General features: G+C 39.2%; 1 protein-coding gene across 1 annotated transcript; it reads left to right on the top strand.

The window, feature by feature from the left end:
* Positions 1-3,104: 3,104 nt before the first annotated feature.
* LOC107789886 (uncharacterized) lies at positions 3,105-4,559 on the top strand. Its single transcript, XM_075220494.1, has 2 exons — positions 3,105-3,299; positions 3,987-4,559. Exons 1-2 carry the CDS (start codon positions 3,105-3,107, stop codon positions 4,557-4,559), a joined length of 768 nt encoding a protein of 255 aa, XP_075076595.1.
* Positions 4,560-19,683: the final 15,124 nt, after the last annotated feature.

Below are 19,683 nucleotides of genomic sequence, written 5' to 3'. Positions count from 1 at the left end.
AATTTTTTCGTGAAATTATTTTCTGAAAATGTTTAAGGAAAATGAAAATGAAATTTGATCATAAAGTAATTGTATCGGGCTCGTATTTTGGTTCCGATGCCCGGTAAAGGTCATATATGTTGGTTAAGCGCTTCCTGTAAAGTTTGGTTACAAACGAACGTTGTTTGACGGGTTTCGGCCTTAAATTGGAAAATTTGGAAGTTTATGAAATTTGAAAGAATTCTTGGATTTAAGGCTCAAATCATTGATTTTGATATTATTTTGGCGATTTGATCGCTCGAGCAAGTTCGTGTGATGTTTTAGAGTCAGTGTTCATATTTGGTTTGGAGCCCCAAGGGCTCGGGAGTGTTTCGGAGGTGTCTCGGAGTGATTTCGGACTTGGGGAAAATTGCAGAAAATTCTGCTGTGCCTAGAAAATTTTAGGTGCGAGTAGTCCACTTTGGAAGCTCATATCTTGTAATCTATAAGAAATCAGAAAAAGTGCAAAACATGAAAGTTGTAGCCCATACATTCTAGTTTTCGAAAAGTTAAACCATTCGCGATTTGGATATCATCTCAGAAAGTTACGATGGATCGAAAAGGGCTACTGGAGCAATTTCGGCAGAATTTACGATGCACTTTAGAAGCTCATATCTCGGGATATATAAAGAGTTATATGGTGTACTATCAAATTAAAGATCTTTGAGTCTAGTTTCTAAATCTTTAAACCGTTTGTCATTTGGATATTTATACAAGACGTTATGGGTAGTTAAACAGAAGGTGTCCGACAAGGAACAATTTTAATAGGATGTACAACTTGTATAGCACAAGTACAAGGTACAACTCGACGAAGCACAAGCATATTCTTTTATACACGGATTTAGCTCACTTTTCTTCATTTCTTCAAAGTATGGACGATTTTTGGGGAGGTTCAAGAGGGGATTTTCATCATCAATGTGAAGGTAAGTTATCCCCATCTATTTTGAGTTAAGTACATCAATTATGTATGGATTTGAGCATGAAAATTGTAGAAAAATTGAGGATTTAGGCCTAGGGATTTGAAAATAAGATTTGGTGATTTGAGGGGTCAAATGAACTCCGATTTTGGTAAATTTTATATGTACGGACTCGTGGCGAGATGAGGAATCCGTTGATGTATTTTTCGTAATTTTTTTCGAGAAGTGGGCCCGGGGCTCGGGTTTTGCAAATTTCGTGATTTTCGATATTTTTCGAGTCTTTTCGATTGGGTTATATTCCCTTAACCTATTGTAATATATTCCTTGTGGTTTTGGCAAGATTCGACGCGCGAGGAGGTCGATTCGAAAGGAAAGGGCATCGCGGAGTAGACTTTTGGCCGTCTTGAGGTGAGTAATAGATGTAAATGCTGTTCTCAGGGTTTGAAACCCCGGACTTTCACATCGTAACGCTATATTGAGGCGTGACACGCACTCCATGGCGAGTGTGGGGTCGAATACTATTGGGAATTTTGACTTGGTCCATCATGTGTGATGTTTATACTATACTGGTGATTGATACACATACTTCATTGATATTACTGGGCTTGATGCCATGTTTGGGGCCTTGTGCCGATTTGTAAAATCCTTCGAGGATTGATATTACTGCTTAGCATGATTTGCATATCATTTAATTTCAGTCCAAGGTTTTAAATATTGTTTTGCAAACTCAACCATAATTCTAAGTGTTAAAAACTTAAATGATACTTTTAAATGTATTCCGGGCTGGGAACTTCTGTTTTGTAAATGCTCAAGGGGCTTATTATATTATTTTCTGGACTGATTGTAAAGTGACTTGAAACAGTGGTAACAATGACACTGTGTGATATACTTGAAACAGTGGTAACAATGACACTGTGATATACTTGAAACAGTGGTAACAATGACACTGTGTGATATACTTTAAATAGTGGTAACAATGACACTGGATGATATACTTGAACAGTGGTAACAATGGCACTGTATGATATAAATTGGTCAGGTAACAATGGCTGACCGGTCAGGTAACAATGACTGACCAAGATATTGCGCTTGGGCTGTAGGAGCCCCTCCGGAGTCTGTACACACCCCCAGTGAGCGCCGTCGACGATAAATAAATATGGATGGCTCGGGCTGCACGCCGCAGTGGGTACTGGAATGTACCATCATATGCATTGCATTGCATTCATGTATTTGTATTTATACTGGTGTTTAGCTGCTCAGTTCCATATGTTGCTGTATATTCGGATTGTAGCTTACTTTGTGTATTTACTGGATTTTCTTATCTTCGGACTGTAGTTACTTTTATTACTCACTGGGTCGGAGTACTCACTTTATTCCCTGCACCTTGTGTGCAGATCCATAGCAGTCTCAGGCTCAGTAGATCCAGTTGATCAGCAGATCCAGCCTCTGGGAGTATCGAGGTAGCTGCACGGCGTTCGCAGCCATTGATCTTCTCCCTCCTATCCTTTCTCTTTATTTTCGCATTATCGGACTTTGGATATACCATGCATTAGGATGATATTCTGTATTCTAGAGGCTCACATTTGTGACACCGGGTCCTAGTGAGATTATATTGTGTATTTTGTTAAAATCTTCAGTACTTTAATCTTGCTTAATTGATATTTCTTTCCGCTATTTTTGATAAATTGGGTTAAGTGTTGAATAATGGTCGGGCTTGCCTAGTAGTGTGTTGGGCGCCATCACGACCGGGATTTGGGTTGCGACATAGAACTCAGTGAATGTGATATCATATACCAGCCCAAAACTTAAAAAAATCGCAGGTTTTAGCAGATTGTGTAGCAGATTTTAGCACAAATTTAGTTTCTGAAGCAGAAAAGGAATTATAGGTATTTACTAGATCTAATCCGAGGACTTGGACTTTATTTACTGACAGTTCCTTGAATGTAAAAGGAGCTGGCTTAGGTATTGTCCTAATTCTACCATCAGGGAAAATCATAAGACAAACAATAAAATATTATCCTATCACTAATAATAAAGCACGATACGAAACTGTGATTGCAGGTCTGGAATTAGCACGAGAACTTGGAATAGATCAGATTGTAATCAAAAAGTGATTCGCAGTTAGTAGTTAACCAAATGAAGGGGACTTATATAACAACAGAGGTGCGAATGCAACAATACCTGGAAAAGGTACGTGAATTAGTCAGACAATTTCAATCGTGGAAGGCTGTTCAAATAACCAGGGAGGAGAACGCAGAAGCAGATGCATTGGCCAATCTCGCGTCTGTTATGGAAGTAACAAATGTAGAAAATGCTATTGTAATACATTTGTTTCATTCAGCACTCGATCAAGACAAGAGTGAGGTAAATTATAATAATTTAATTAGGAATTGGAGGAACTAGTTTATCAATGTTTTGCAGTACAAAATCTTGCCCGAAGATAAGAAAAAGTCGTAGGTACTTCGCCAAAAAGCTGCCCATTATTGCTTAATTCGTGGAAACTTATACCGAAAGATGTTCGGTGGACCTTTAGCACGGTGCCTTGGTCCTTCACAAATAGAATATTTAATGAGGTAAGTACACGAAGGTCACTGTGGCAATCATGCTAAGGGAATATCATTGGTGAAGACTTTAATAAGAGCGTGATATTATTGGCCAAAAATGGAAGAAGCAAAAAACTTTGTAGCCAAATGATATAAATGTCAACGATATGCCAACAACATGCATCGACCAGCTGAATTGGTACATTCAGTTATCTCGCCATGGCCTTTCATGAAGTGGGGCATGGATATCGTAGGTCTGTTACCTAAAGCCAAAGGAAAGGTACGATTTCTATTGGTTTTAACATATTATTTTTCAAAATGGGTAGAAGCAGGAGCTTTCAAACATGTGCGAGAAAAAGAAGTTAGGGACTTTATTTGGCGAAATATTATCTGTCATTTTGGAGTTCTAAAGGAAATCGTGTGTGACAACAGCCCGCGATTCATATGCGCAAAAATCATAGAGTTCTTTCAGATCTGGCCGATTAAACGAGTTACATCTGCGCCTCAGCATCCCGTAGCTAGTGGACAAGCTGAGTCAACAAACAAAGTTATTATTAATATCTTGAAGAAAAGATTAGAGGAGTCAAAGAGTAATTGGCCAGAAGTGTTACTAGGAGTATTATGGGCTTATCGAACAACACCAAAAATAAGTACGACCGAGACTCTATTTTCGCTCGTCTATGGCACTGAAGCCCTAATTCTAGTTGAAATAGGTGAAACAAGTATGAGACACACACATGCTACTGAGAAAGCAAATGAAGAAGAAATGTGGGCGAGTTTGGATTTATTAGAGGAAAGGAGGGAAGCTGCGCTAATAAGGATGGCGGCTCAAAAGCAGATGAATGAACGATATTACAATAGGAAAGCAAACCTGAGGTACTTCAAGATTGGAGACTTCGTCCTCAAAAAGGTATTTCGGTCAACAAAAATGGCTAATGCGGGTAAGTTAAGTCCAAATTGGGAAGGCCCTTATAAGGTTCGAGGCGTCGCTGGAAAAGGGGTGTATGAGTTGGAAACCATGGATGTCAGCATACTACCATCACATTGGAACGCTGCTCATTTGAAGAAGTATTATTTCTAGGCAAAGGAAGTACCCACGGTCAAGTATCACTCAAATATAATTTTATTTCGTTCTTTTGAATTTTACTAACCATTTTAGATGATAGGCAAAAAGCTAGCTCGTACTAAATGATGATATTAAACCCGAAAGACACGCAGAATACTGAATTATTTCCGGTCTAGGTTACAACCTTTCTGATGGAAAAAAGGGGTTAAGCAGTCATCATCTAAGCATGTACCTCCGAGTCCCATGTGTATTTTCCTTTTCAGGGAATTGACCAAAAGGAAGGAACAATACAGTGTTCGAGATTTCATGCTTCAGAGCTCTAACACTGGGGGACTATACATATAGGTAAAGAATCTAAGAGTCAAAACTCAAGCCTAGGAGTCAAAATCAAGCCTGAATCAAAAATCTTGAAGCAACCTTGAGAAGGTGTGAACTCGCAAGAAGCACTCAAGATACGCTCCAAGTTCCTACAAATTTTTAGGTTAAGGCCAAAAATTAGTCACGGGATAATAAACCCGATTTTGTATCTAAAAACCTGCTCCAAAGAAAGCATTTTTGAAAGTAATGTATGAGAAAATCATATATGAAATTTATTTGAAAGTTCAAAGCATGAAACTTCTTTAAATTATTTCCTTTTTTCTATTTCATCTTTCTTATATTTACACCAAAATGAAGATAAGACATCATCTTCATCAATGTCGCTTATATAAAAGGACCCTCTTTTATAAAAGCTTGTGTCTATCAAAATCACAGATGATTAAAGCATTTCTAAATGCAAGTTCAAATATCAAAGAGAAAAACAAAAGCTCAGATATCAAAATAAGTGGTGAAAGTAACCGAAACACATATTAAACTTTGCGAAAAATAGAAGTACTTGTTTGTCATTAACCCCCCAAACAAGATAGGGGTAACCAAAAATCCACTTTCCAAAAAACAAAATAAACTTCCCAAAAGTTGAATAAACATGAAAACAAAAAAAACTAAGGGGCATCATTTGCGGGAGCATCATTAACGGGAGTGGAAAGGCCAGCTTGAGAAAAAGAGGCTTGGACATTAGCTTCACCAGAAACAAGTCCAATTCTATCACCTGTGGGACCTTCATCTTCAGGTGAAGAAAAGCTTTGGTGACGTTGCTAAGTTTTATCAATTGCTTCTTTAGCTTTAACAATCTCAGCATTAAGGTCAAAACCTTCCTGGTTGGCTTCCATTAGAGTCTCGAGGCGAGTGTTTAAAAAGGCCCAGCTCACATCTAATGACAATTTGTCCTCAAGAATCTCATAGTCCTTCTCCCATTGATCAATTTAAGCTCCCATCTCTTCTTTTTCTGCTTCAGAAGCATCATAAGCTGTCTTCAAAAGCGTAAGAGAGCTTTCCAAGAACTTAATCTTATCAGTAGAGGCATAGAGATCTTCTTGAGCTTGAGTAAGTGTTTGAACTAGTTCTCCCGCGTACACCTATTTTTGATTAAGGAGTTCCCTTAAACTCCTTATCTCTTCAGTCGCCTTGGAAAGTTGTTCAACAAAAAAGGACTCATGTATGTCCTTGTCTTTTCCAACTTCGCTAGAAGAATCCTTTTCAACTGGTAATTCAGCAGCAACCATCTTCATTTGTTGCTCGAAGGCATTCTTTTCTTCCGCTAGAACCTCTTTCTCCAATTGAATACCTTCGAATTGACCTTTCTAGTTATCAGCTTTGAGACTAAAGTCTACCGCTTGCTGCTCCGCTTGAGAAATCCTTTTCATAAGTTCAGTGCCAATCAAGTTGATCTGCAAAAAAATAGAAAGGTTCATGAATAAGAAAAAGAAAAGGAAAGGAAGAATGAACGATATCATTCATCCAAGTCAGGGAACTATGGCTTTCTAATTTCTTCTTCTATACGGATCTAATCAAAGGTTTTAACCACACATCAGCTTGACCCAATTTCTTTAGTAAACTCCCACCTTCAGGGACTTCTACAACAATTCTTTTCATTGTCAACCCGCTACTGGAGGGCCCAGTTTCTACATGAGAAGCAACCACGGGAATAACAGATGAGGTGGACGCAACTACGAGAGGAGCTATAGGAGGAGCAATAGGTAAAGACACGGGAGGAGTAATTGGAACTGAAGTTGGAAGGATTGCAAGGGGCAGTTCTTCAGAAATAGGCCCGGGAGTTTCATTACCCTTAAAGCCATGAGCAAACAAACTAGAAATAGAACTTGGGGGAGGGTCAACAACATCATCATCAGAAACCATTAAAGGGGCATTCTCTGTCTCATCCAAAAGTCTAAAGGGGACTGAGCTTGATGGTGGGTCATGAGAAGGAGTATCTTCATCATCGAAAATTACGCATCTCCTGACTCGAGATCTTCACACTAAAGAACCCTCCTCTAGCTCTTCTTCATCCTCAAAGCCACGGGCTCCATCAATTTTCCTTTTAGAAGAAGAAGCACTTAAAATTCTTTCCTGAGCAGAACTCACGGAAAGTCTGGTAGAGGGAACAGATGCGGGACTAATACCACGAATGGGAAACCCTAGTATAAAGGAGGAAAATGTGAAAATCTGAATAAACAAGAGGGAGAAAAGAAGAAATAATAGAAGAAAAAATTACTGTGTCTTTACTTTTCAGCTAGATTTTTGAGAAAGGTATTTCCAGGACCTCTTCTCCATAGGCGCAGCAGTTAATATATTTTCTACCCAATCACGGAATTTGGGAATTTCAGCAAAAACTTCCATGGATGCTGAAAGGTTGGAGACTTTATTATAATAAAGTCTTTTAAGATATTACAAAATCAAAAGAGAAAAACTTACGTGAGAAATTTTATTTCTCTGGGAAAGGCATGTTTTATTCACCCACTAACCCACTAGTGGGAGCAACAACAAACCGAGCATACCAGCCACGATCCCGATCATCTTTAGGGCTAACCAAAACTCTCTTACTTCTAGCCACGATAGAAAAGACACCTTCACGAAATAACTTGGGGGAGTATAAGTGAAGCAAATGCCGAAAAGTAAAAGGCACAAAAACCAGTTCTGCCAAATAACGAAGGCATGCAGCAGCCCTCCATACTATGGGGCCAATTTGGCGAAGACATACGTTGAAATAACAACAAAACTCAAGGATCTCCGGATTAGGGGGGTTGAACCCTAGAGTGAAAGGGTAGGTATAGACAAAAGTGAAACAAGCATAGTAAGAAGTAATTCTCTGGTTGGTACCAAGAACTAAAACTAGGAAATCAGGTTTCCAATAACATTCTCTTCGAATAAGAGAAAGAAGACCAGTATTAATCAAACTCGGGTAAAGGTCAGCACGATCAAGGGACACTATGGAAGAAACATAGCTCCTTAGAGATTCACGATAAGTTACAAAGGAAAACTCTTGAGGAACAATTTCTGCAACTGTGAGTTCACACATAGTCTCAGTTGAATCTTTATTTCTTGTAGAAGATATAGGGATTATAGGATCCCTAGGTCTAGAGGAAGACATATTAGTTGAACTACTTTGAGAAGAGGAACCAAGGTTAGATATAGAACCCAGACTACGCAGCCTACCACCCCTTCTACTTATAGTGGGAGCATTAGAAGAAACAAACTCGTTAACAATTACAACTTTACAGGGATCAAGGGAAGACATGATTGTCCAAAGAATAACAGGGAAAAAATGCAGAAGAGTGTAAAACAAGAAGACAGAGGTGAATATGAAAGAAGAAAGGCTTTAAGAAATAAAAAAGAGAGGAGTATTTATAAAAAGACATGACCATTAGGTCATTACGAAGCGCCATAATAGAACCGTCACTTCGTGACTGATGTGGCTATAGAAAATCCCTAAAAAGCATTGAGGAACTTCAGAACCAATCAGTAGAAGCCATGTGGCATGATCATTAAATGGACGTGATATGCGTCACATGGGTTCTGAAGGAGGCATGATTGTATTCAAAAAATGGTGGCAGAGAATTCCCGCCATAAAAATATTCCACTTCCCGAATATTCAGAAAGTGGGGGGACTATCTGTATTGGTGGTGAAATGGCATTACACGTAGAATATTGGAATGATCACATGGCACGACACGTGGAATAGTGATATAGCGACAAATGACATTCTCAATTGATAGAAATAATTGGGGGAAAAAGGTACGGGGAGAAACACCCACGAGATGGTACGTAAAAGAGAAACGGGCGTAACAGTTGACAAAGAATAGACGAGGACGGAATGAATAAAGAACAAAAAGAAGGAAAGGTACATGAACTGGAAGTAAATAAGGAAGGAGAATCAGAATAGTTATAAGGTATTTATAGCAATAAATGCGCCAGTTACAGATATCCGAGATAATAGGCAATCAATATCATTAATGCCCATAATTAATCCAAATTATGTGGGAAAAGCATTACAATTGTACATTCATATATAAGGGCACATAATTTTATTTGTAAGGACAGATCTCAAGCACTATTGAAATATACTTTTTACGTTTCAACCTTGTCGAAATTCTCTATCTTGATTTTAATATTTGTCCATCAATTAGTTCCTTTTCCATTCTTAATATTTTCCTTAAATATCATTGTGAAAGTGAAGTAAAACATGGTTATCAGTAATCTATTTTCTTCTAAATTTAGATTTTTATCAAGAAACATATTTTTGGTTAAGCAAGATCCTCCAATATCCAAATAGTGCACTCGGACTGTCTGCCCATCTGAGGGTGGAATGTTGTACTCAAGTCAACCTGGGTGCCTAACTCTCACTGCACTGCTCTCCAAAATTGTGATATAAATTGCATTCCCCGATATGAAATGATGGACACCAGCACACTGTGAAGGTGAACAATCTCGGGGATGTAGATCTCAGCCAACCACTCTGAAGAATAAGTAACACCAAACGGGAATGAAATGCATGGACTTGGTCAACTAATCCACAATTACCAAAAGAGCATCAAACTTCCTCAAAGATCGTGGGATCCTACTACAAAATCCATGGTGATACGCTCTCATTTCCATTTCGAAAATTCTCAAGCCTCTGAAACAATTCGCCCGATCTCTGATGTTCATACTTCATCTGCTAACAATTTAGGCAACGAGCTACAAACCCCACTATCTATTTTGTCATCCTCCTACACCAATAGTACTGCCTCAAGTACTGATACATCTTTGCAGCATGAATGGAATACCGCAAACTGTGGGCCTCCTCAAGAATCAACTCACGTAGCCCATCCACATTGGTCACACAAATCCAACCATGCATCCGCAACACCCTATCATCTCCAATAGTAACCTCCTTGTCATCATCGTGCTAAACCGTGTCTTTAAGGACAAGCAAATGGGGATCATCATACTGACAATCTCTGATATAAGGAAGACCGAGAAACTACACAAGCTAGAACTCTGCTGCTCCGAAACATCTAATCTCATGAACTGGTTGACCAAGGCCTAAACATCTTATGCAAGCAGTTTCTCTCTAACAGGAATGAATGCAAGGCTTCCCATACTCACCGCCTTTCGACTCAAGGCATCGGCCACCATATTGGCTTTCCCGGGATAATACAGAATGGTAATATCATAGTTCTTTAGAAGCTCCAACCATCTTCGCTGCCTCTAATTTAGATCTTTCTGCTTGAACAAGTTCTGGAGACTCTAATGATCCTTAAAGTCCTCACAAGACACACTGTAGAAATAATGCCTCCAAATCATCAATGCATGAACAACGACTGCCAACTCCATATCATGAACATGGTAGTTCTTCTCATGAAGCTTCAACTGCCGCGAAGCATAAGCAATCACTCTACCCCATGCATCAAGACACACCCAATACCAATCCGAGAAGAATCACAATACACTGTGTAAGAACCTGATGTTAAAGTCAAAACTAGAACTGGAGTTGTGGTCAAGGTAGTCTTGAGCTTCTGAAAATTCTCCTCATACTCATCCGACCACCTGAATGGAGCACCCTTCTGGGTCAACCTGGTCAAAGGTGCTGCAAAGGACGAGAAACCCTCCACAAAGCGACGATAATATCCAGCCAAGATGAGAAAACTCCGAATCTTATTAGCTGAAGACGGTCTGGGGCAACTTGAACCACCTCTATCTTCTTTGGATCAAGCTTAATCCCCTTACTGGACACCACGTGTCCTAAGAACTCCACCGAACTAAGCAAAACTCAGACTTGGAGAACTTGGCATAAAGTTTCTCCTCCCTCAGCCGCTGTAGTACCATCCTCAAATGTTGGGCATGATCCTCCTATATTATCAATGAATACTATGACAAACGAATCAAGATATGGCTGAAATACACTGTTCATCAGATACATGAACGCTATTGGGACGCTGGTCAACCCAAAAGATATCACAAATAACTCATAGTGACCATAACGAGTCCTGAATGCTATCTTCAGAATATCCAAGTCCCATATCTTCAATTGGTGATACCCATACCTCAAATCAATCTTAGAGAACACCTTTTCTCCCTGAAGCTAGTCAAATAGATCATCAATACGCGGTAACGGATACTTGTTCTTGATTGTAACTTTGTTCAACTGCATATAGTCGATGCACATCTGTATAGTGCCATCCTTCTTCTTCACAAATAGAACCGGTGCACCCCAATGCGACACACTAGGCCTAACAAATCCCTTATCAATAAGCTTCTGAAGCTATTCTTTCAACTCCTTCAACTCTGCTGGTGCCATACGGTACGGAGGAATAGAAATGTCCTGAGTGTCTAGCACTAAGTCAATACCAAAATCAATATCCTTTCTGGGTGGCATGACCGGTAGGCCTGTAGGAAACATATCCGAAAAGTCACACACTACCAAAACAAAATCAATAGTAGGGGTATTATGACCAACATCCCTCACAAAGGCCAAATATGATAGATACCCCTTCCAGCCATCTGCCGGGCCTTCAAATATGAAATCACTCTGCTGGGAATATAATCTAGAGAACCTCTCCACTCGATTCTTGGCAACCCGGCATCGCCAATGTCACGGTCTTAGTGTAACAATCCAGAATAGCATGACATGGCGACAACAAATCCATATCCAAAATCACATCGAAATCGACCGTACTAAGCAATAAGAGATCAACTCTAGTCTCCAATCCCCCAATAGACACTACACATGACCGATATACATGGTCCACAATAATAGTATCGCCCACCAGCGTAGATACATGAACAGGTCGAACTAAAGACTCACGGGGCATATCCAAATAACGAATAAAATAGGATGATACATACGAATAAGTAGAACCAGGGTCAAATAATGTGGAAGCATCTCTGTGGCACACTAAGACAATAATTGTGATCACTGCATCTGAATCGGGCCTGACCACCACCTGATTGGCCTCCCCCTCTAGGGCGACCTCTAGCTGCCTAGGTGGGTAGTGAAGTAACTGACGTGGAAGTCAATGTCTGATCCCTCTGCTGAACTAAACTTCTAAAGCGATAGGGAAACTGTCTCCACACATGCCTAAACTCTCCACGCTTGAAGCAATTCCTCGGTAGTGGTGGTGGGGATTGAATTGGGCCCCGAGTACCAGAATAACTGCTAGAAGGACCTGGCATAGATGAAACCTGAATCGATGGAGCACGGGATGAACTCTGAGCTAGGAGAGCACTGAGAGATAACTGACCCGGATGAGCACTATACGAACTATGGCTAGCTGATGCACCCCGATGAACTGGACGAGCCATCTGAGCGGGCTTATAAGGACCAACTCTAGCTGTCGAGCAATATCAACCACCTCGTCGAACCTCACCTGATGCATTCTACGAGTCATAAGAAAACACAACTGATAACTGAGGCCAGCAATGAACCTCCTAATCTTCTCCCTTTCAATAGGAACTAACCAGATAGCGTGACGAGCCAAATCAAAAAATTTCATCTCGTACTGGGTCACAGACATGCCCTCCTAGCATAGCTGCTCAAACTGCCTACGCAACTCCTCCCTTCGGGTCGGTGGCACAAACTTCTCTAAAAAGAGAACGGAGAACTCGTGCCATGAAAGTGGTTCAGCATCGACTGACATGCTCTGCTCATAGGCCTCCCACCATCTAAAGGCAGCCCCAATAACTGAAAAGTACTAAAGGAGACTCCCCTAGTCTCAGGAATACCCATCATGGGAAGGATCCACTAGCACCTAGCCAAGAAGTCCTGAGAATCCTCTGACTCGGCCCCACTGAATGATGGAGGCCTGAGCCTCCCAAATTTCTCTAGTCTATTCTCCTCCTCATCACTCATAACGGGACTCACCTAGGCTTGAGCAACTACAATTGGATGCGATGGTAATACCCTCAGTGTATGGAGTCTCTGTACCACTTGCTCTGGAGTACGGGCGGCTGGAGTCTGAGCACCTCCCCAGGCCTGTGAAGTGGATGGTGTGGCCTGAACTGAAACCAATCCGCAAGACTCTACTAAACCCGATCATGACTCATGAGACCTATGTAACCTAGGCTTTAATACTAACTTCTCAGACCCAAAACTCAACATGTCGTGATGGAGCCTACTATGATACTAGGCAAGCCGACAACTCACACATACCAATATTTTTAAATTCAAAATATACTGAAATAAGGTTAAGTTAGTAAGAATCTCATAAAACTGGAATAAAATGCCACAACTCAATACAGAATTTCCCAAAACCCTGGTGTCACTGAGTACACGAGCATCTATACAATAACATAGTCTGATACACTGTCTAAGAATGTAGAACATAATAAGCCAAACTGAGAGATAAGGGAGGAGAGTCAAGGTCTGTGGACGTCAAGGCAGCTACCTCGAAAATCTCCGAATGAATGAAACTCCAAAATCAACAACCACCATGCCCGAAAACACCTGGATTTGCACACGAAGTGCAGGGTGTAGCGTTAGTAGAACCAACTCAGTAAGTAACAAGTCTAACTTTTGGGTTGAAAGCAATGACGAGCTCAACAGGTACAATCCAAATAGGCAAAATACATAAAGCCCCCCTTTAAGTTATCCTCAACGATCAACTGAACACCTCAACTGACCTCTTTATTATTTAGACACTTCAAGTGTCTATTAAGTAGATGAGTAAATACCCAAGTGATAGATCATATGCGTAATTTACACTTGACGATGACGTGTTAAATGTGCAAATTAGTGACGACACGTGTAATTTATAATAAAATATTATCACATATATAATTAACTAAAAAAATGAATTTAATGAAGGAAAAAAAACCCGTTCCCCTCAGTTTAACCAAAGCAGCGCTCCCTCCCCCCCACTTCATCTTCTTAATTCCACCCAAAACTAGTGCCAACCTCTCCCCCCACACCCACCCACCTTCCCCCCTCCTGCATTCATCTTCTTCATTCTTCCCCTCTTCTGCGTCCTCCATCAACTTCATCTTCTTCTCGTTCTCCTTCCCACCTTTTTCTCCCACATGCCCTATATAAAATTAAGCCATCCATAATTAAAATCTAAAATCTTTCCATAAAACTAATGTAAATATGAACAACAAAGAATAACCAAAATAGAGAACCCACTAAGGAATCATTGATGGATCTCGCCGAAAAAAACTCATCTCTTTTGCCGAAAGAGAAGAATGGTTTTGGTTAGGACGAAGTACCAAAAAAATAAATCCGAATCAGATGGCATTAGGCCGATTTTGTGCTTTGTTTAAGATAGTAATAGTCAATAAACTAAACTAAAATTTGGCTGAAAGCGTTGTGAAGTTTCTATCCATAAAATGGAACTGATTATAGACCCCAACCAAATCCTCATCCTGTCCAAGAACCTCCATTTTGAATAATATTTCAAAACTTTGTTGAATTGGTGTGAGGATATATTTGATAATTTTGTTCTTTTGTAATGGAGGCAGAGATGATTAAGGGTAGAGGAGGGTGTTGAATGGTAGAGGAGAGAATTGGAGGAGAAGGGGATGTGAAAATTAGGTGGGGTCCACATTATTTTAGGGAAAAAAGAATAAATCTAATTTTAGGCAAGCAACTCGCGACCCAGAGAGTGCATTTCACGCAATGGGGGCTGACATGGTCGGGTGTTTAGTTGATCTTCTTTTGTGAATAAATAAAGTATCTAGCTGGAAATGGCCTCGTTGAGGTGTTCTCTGGATTGTTGAGGACAACTTAAAGGGGTCGTTTATGTATTTCGCCATCCAAATATAGAAATAACAATACGAAAACGTAGACATGCTTTCAAGTTCAACAGTTAAAGCTCAATAGGTAAAATATGCCAAGTGTAACTAAAATGAGGAATGATACATCTCGATATTTATGTGTCAATTATGTATGCCAACTGTAATGCAGAATAAGGATGAAATCATATACATACTCTGAGAGTATCAGATCACTTAGTCCTTACATTTCCTCAATCCTCACGTTCACTCATTCCTCACAGTCACTCATTCATTCCTCACAGTCACTCAATCCTTCCAATCGCTCGGCACTCCCTCTCGCCACTCATGCTCGGCACTTGCTTTGGGAACTTACGCTTGGCACTCGCACTCAGCACTCGCACTCAGCACTCGCACTCAGTAGGTACCTGTGCTCATTGCTGGTAAGTTAGCCTCAAGAGGGTCGGATCCTGCCCAAGCACTATAATAAGCCAATCATGATATAAATCAATAAAGTATGCTGCGGCATACAGTCTGATCCCATAAATATCCTCACAATCAGGCCCTCGGCCTCACTCAATCATCAATCTCTCAAGTCTCTCGGGCTCACAAGAATTTTGATAAACAGCTCAAACAAAGATGATATGATGTATTAATAAATGGCAACGGACACTGAGATATGATATGCAAATGGTAGCTGTGAGTGAGTACATAATTGTAAATCTAGAAACTAATTCAACATGCAATACAACCTCTATGGGTCCCAACAGTACCACCATATAGCCTAAGCATGATTTCTAACATGAATCATAGTTTCAGTTTCTTTAACACATGAGAAATACGTGGAAGATAACAAGTAATATGACTACACAGTTCCATGAATTCGACTGAGTCACAATTCCTACGGTGCACGCCCACACCCCGGTCACCTAGCATGTGCGTCACCTCAACACCAATCACATAATACGTAATTAGGGGATTCATACCCTCAGAACCAAGTTTAGAAGTGTTACTACCTCAAACCATGTAAGACTCTACTCCAATAATCCCTTGCCTCGCGAATTGGCCTCCGAACGTCTCGAATCTAGCCACAAACAATTCGATACAATCAACACGAGCTATAAGAATCAATTTCATATGAAAATGCTAAGATCTTAATCAAAAGTCAAAATGTAAACTCGAAAGTCATCCCCGACCCACGCCTCGAAATCCAATAAAAATTACAAAATCCGAACACCCATTCAACCACGAGTCCAACCATACCAAATTTACAAAATTATAAAATCAAATCATCGCTCAAAACAAAAATTTTACTCTCCAATCCCTAGCCCAAAATTCCACCTCAGAAACACACAAACTAGGTGGAAAATTCAATGGTAAACAATATTATTGCATAAAAATGATCAAGAGTGATTTACCTCAAGAAACCCCTAGAAATCCCTCTAAAAAATAAGCTTAATCTGAGTTCGCAAAGTCCAAAAATGATAAAACCTTGGAACCTTATGTTTATATACACTGTCCAAAGGTTCCCGCGTCTGCAGATCATTTAACCTCACATGCGGTTCCGCTTTTGCGGAGATTTTCATCGCTTCTGCGATCCACCCATTCCAGCCCACTTCCGTATCTGCGATCAAACTTGTGCAGATGCGAGTCCGCATCTGCGGAACATGCTTCGCACCTGCACTCCCCAGTCTCACCCCCAGACCTCGCACCTGCGACCCTTTTCTCCGTATTTGCATCCTCGCAGGTGCAGACAAAACCATCACACCTGCGATCACTGCCTACATCTTTCCAGGCCGCTTCTGTGATGCCTTTCACGCACCTGCGGCCTCGCACCTACGACCATGACCTTCACAGGTGCGATCACACCAGTCCAGATATGCCCAACCATGCCTGAAATTCCAAATTCGATTTATTAACCATCTGAAATCCACCCGATGCCTCCGGGGCCTCAACCAAATATACCAACAAGTCCTACAACACGATATGAACTCAGTCGATGCCTCAAATCACCTCAATCAACATTAAAAACACGAATCGCACCTTAATCAAAAATTAAGAAATTCCGACTTTTACAATCGATACCGAAACCTATCAAATCAACTCCGATTAACATCAAACTTTGCACACAAGTCATAAAGAACATAACGGACCTATTCCAAAATTCAAAACTAAAATCCGAGCCCAGCAACCCCAAAGTCAACTCACGGCCAATCTTCTCAACTTTCCAAACTTCTAATTTTCCATCTTTTGCCATTTCAAGCCAAATTTCACTACGAACTTTCAAATCACTTTCCGGACACACTCCTAAATCCAAAATCGCGCTATGGAGATCTCGGAACCATCAAAACTCCATTCCGAGACCGTTTACATATAAGCCAACATCCGGTCAACTCTTTCAACTTAGGCTTCCAACATTGGAACTAAGTGTCCCAACTCATTCCGAAACATCCCCGGAACAAAACCGACTATCTTGGCAAGTCACATAAAAGCAATTGAGCAAATAATAAACAGTAAATGGGGGGAACAGAGCTATAAAACTCAAAACAACCGGCCGGGTCGTTACCATATGTGTGTTTGAAGTTGGTCACTTAGTGAAATTACCTTGTCTACTCATTCTTTTACAGCAGTATATTCACCACTACGTTGGCCAAAAATAGTACTGTACATTTTTATATATGAGTTCTACCCCATTTTAATCATTAAGTAAAAACTGAGTTTGCTCCCTACCTTATTTAATTAATATATATAAACTATAAAATATTAATACAAATTAAATTACTTATTTTTTCCCTTGATGAATTTGGACGTTGTACTCACGGGATTAATGATGTTAAGAATATGTAGCCTCTTCATCTAAATTGAATTTCATTTCATGACTGCTATTACTAAAATGTATTATTCTTTCAGACGATAGATGATGCAAAAAAAAATCCAATTATGTAAGTCTTCTTTTCTATTTCAAACGGACAATACAAAAATATTCCATCACAATGTCTGTTTAAAAACCATATTACGAGCAAACGTAGATAAATTAAATCAACCAGAATTTTGGATAAAATGAATCTACACAAATACTAAAAGAATTTAGTTTGGAATACGATCTCTCTTTTTACTATCAATGCAACAACAGATTAGTCCTCCAGCCGGATCCGGATTCGGAACGCACAGCCCAATCAAAGGCCCAAGATCAGTACACGGACCATCACAATCTGATCTGGTCTTGCATTTGCTTGTGAAAATGCAATCTGAAGGGAAATCTGGGTTGGTTTCAACATCACCTAAGAAAAACAGATGTAAAAGAAACTCAATTTTAAGTAAAACTCAAAAGATCATAAAACAAAGCAACATTTTTAATAGAGAAAACTAGATAATAAATTACCGGTGGCTTGAGAAGGAACAAGAAGAAACAGTATTAAGAGAGTGACAAACAGAAACTTGAGTGAATCCATTTGGGTTTTTGTAATGTTCATTTATGTGCTGAAGGTTAAAGTCTTGGAATATTAACATTCTCTTATACAGTATTATCATTTTGAGAAATTAATTGTTTTTCCATTCCAAGCTTGTTATTATTGCATGAATATCTCTACTTTGGATTCTTGAAATTATGATTTAAACATTTTTCTTATATATAGAGATACTCATATACACCTTATTATTTTCTTTTTCTTATAATAGTTTTAGGATACGCGCGTTGCGCGTGAATTCTATATCAGTGAATATAAATATTTAAATTCACATAAATATTATTAAACTATGTGTTTGAGTTACAAAATAAAATTTACAAAAAGCACAATCTCTAAAAAATGATGGATATTAATCTTACTAGGACAATATAATAAAGGCAAAAAGTACGTCACCCAAAAGTATTCTAATGTCATATCATAAATTTGATACATTTGTATATCAATGAATATAAATATTTAAATTCACATAAATATTATTAAACTATGTGTTTAAGTTACAAAATAAAATTTACAAAAAAACACAAGCTCTAAAAAATGATGGATATTAATCTTATTAGGACAATATAATAAAGGCAAAAAGTACGTCACACAAAGGTATTCTAATGTCATATCATAAATTTGATATATTTCTATATTTGCTTTAATAACTCAGATAAAGTAAAATAATATGTTGATTTAGACTCAAATATCATGCAACAATATGTTTATATTGGCTTTAAAAATTAATTCTATTTGCTCAAGTACCTAAAATAGTAATATAATTTCATCTTATTCGTATTGGAACTCAAATTGAAAAATACGAAAAACAAAATGAGACTCCTATTTACCTCGAAAATACGAGTAATAATTAAATTTGATTTGTGATTTTAAAGATACGTGATTTAGTTCAATACCAATTAATAATAAAAAATTATGAAGTATAGATGAAGAAAATAAGTAAGATCAAACCAGTAGATAGGTCAGTCTTGACCTCGAGCTGAAATGACCTTGAGACGAACTAGAACAATAGAGCAAGAATAGTAAAACTAAAGAACAATTCTGACGAACAATGAGTGAGAAAAGTAGGATAGTATATTCTTTGCCAATGATTAGATGATTGGGGTCCCCTTTATATAATAAGGGAACCCTGAATAGGTACATTTCTATTTACAGTAAGGAATCTTATTGGGACAGGTATCTAACCGCCTAGTACTAATTAGTAATAACTCGTACAAATCTATTCCGGAATTTACGCCATGATCTTGGGCATGTGGCGGGAATCTTGCTCATTCTGTTACAAACTCGTAATGGCATCATCTCGAGGCCGGTCATATTCGGCCTCGATGTTTATCAGATACTTTGATCTTCGAAGCCTCCCATCAGACTCGCTCCTGGTTTATTTCGATCTCGTTCTCGAAGTGACCCTCGAGCTCATGAAATCGGGTAGCCCCGATTTCTAACGTATACAGATAGTCACCGTGTTTCTTAGAGTATAGCGACATGAAATGATTTGAGTCCTTGATTTTTACCCCAATTTGCCACGACATCATCATCGTGACGCAAGTGACTGAGGAAACAGAAAATTGGAAGCTGGCCTTTCCGATAAAAACTCCGAGAACTTTTAGTGAGTC

Source organism: Nicotiana tabacum, chromosome 8, assembly GCF_000715075.1.
Source record: "Nicotiana tabacum cultivar K326 chromosome 8, ASM71507v2, whole genome shotgun sequence".
NCBI lineage: Eukaryota > Viridiplantae > Streptophyta > Magnoliopsida > Solanales > Solanaceae > Nicotiana > Nicotiana tabacum.
This window is presented reverse-complemented; position numbering and strand designations above follow the sequence as displayed.

Excerpts from the sequence above, each read along its gene's own strand:
- LOC107789886 (XM_075220494.1), top strand. The coding sequence starts at position 3,105 with ATGCAACAATACCTGGAAAAGGTACGTGAATTAGTCAGACAATTTCAA. Across the intron at positions 3,300-3,986 it reads TCGATCAAGACAAGAGTGAG|CATCCCGTAGCTAGTGGACA; the intron begins GTAAATTATAAT and ends TCTGCGCCTCAG.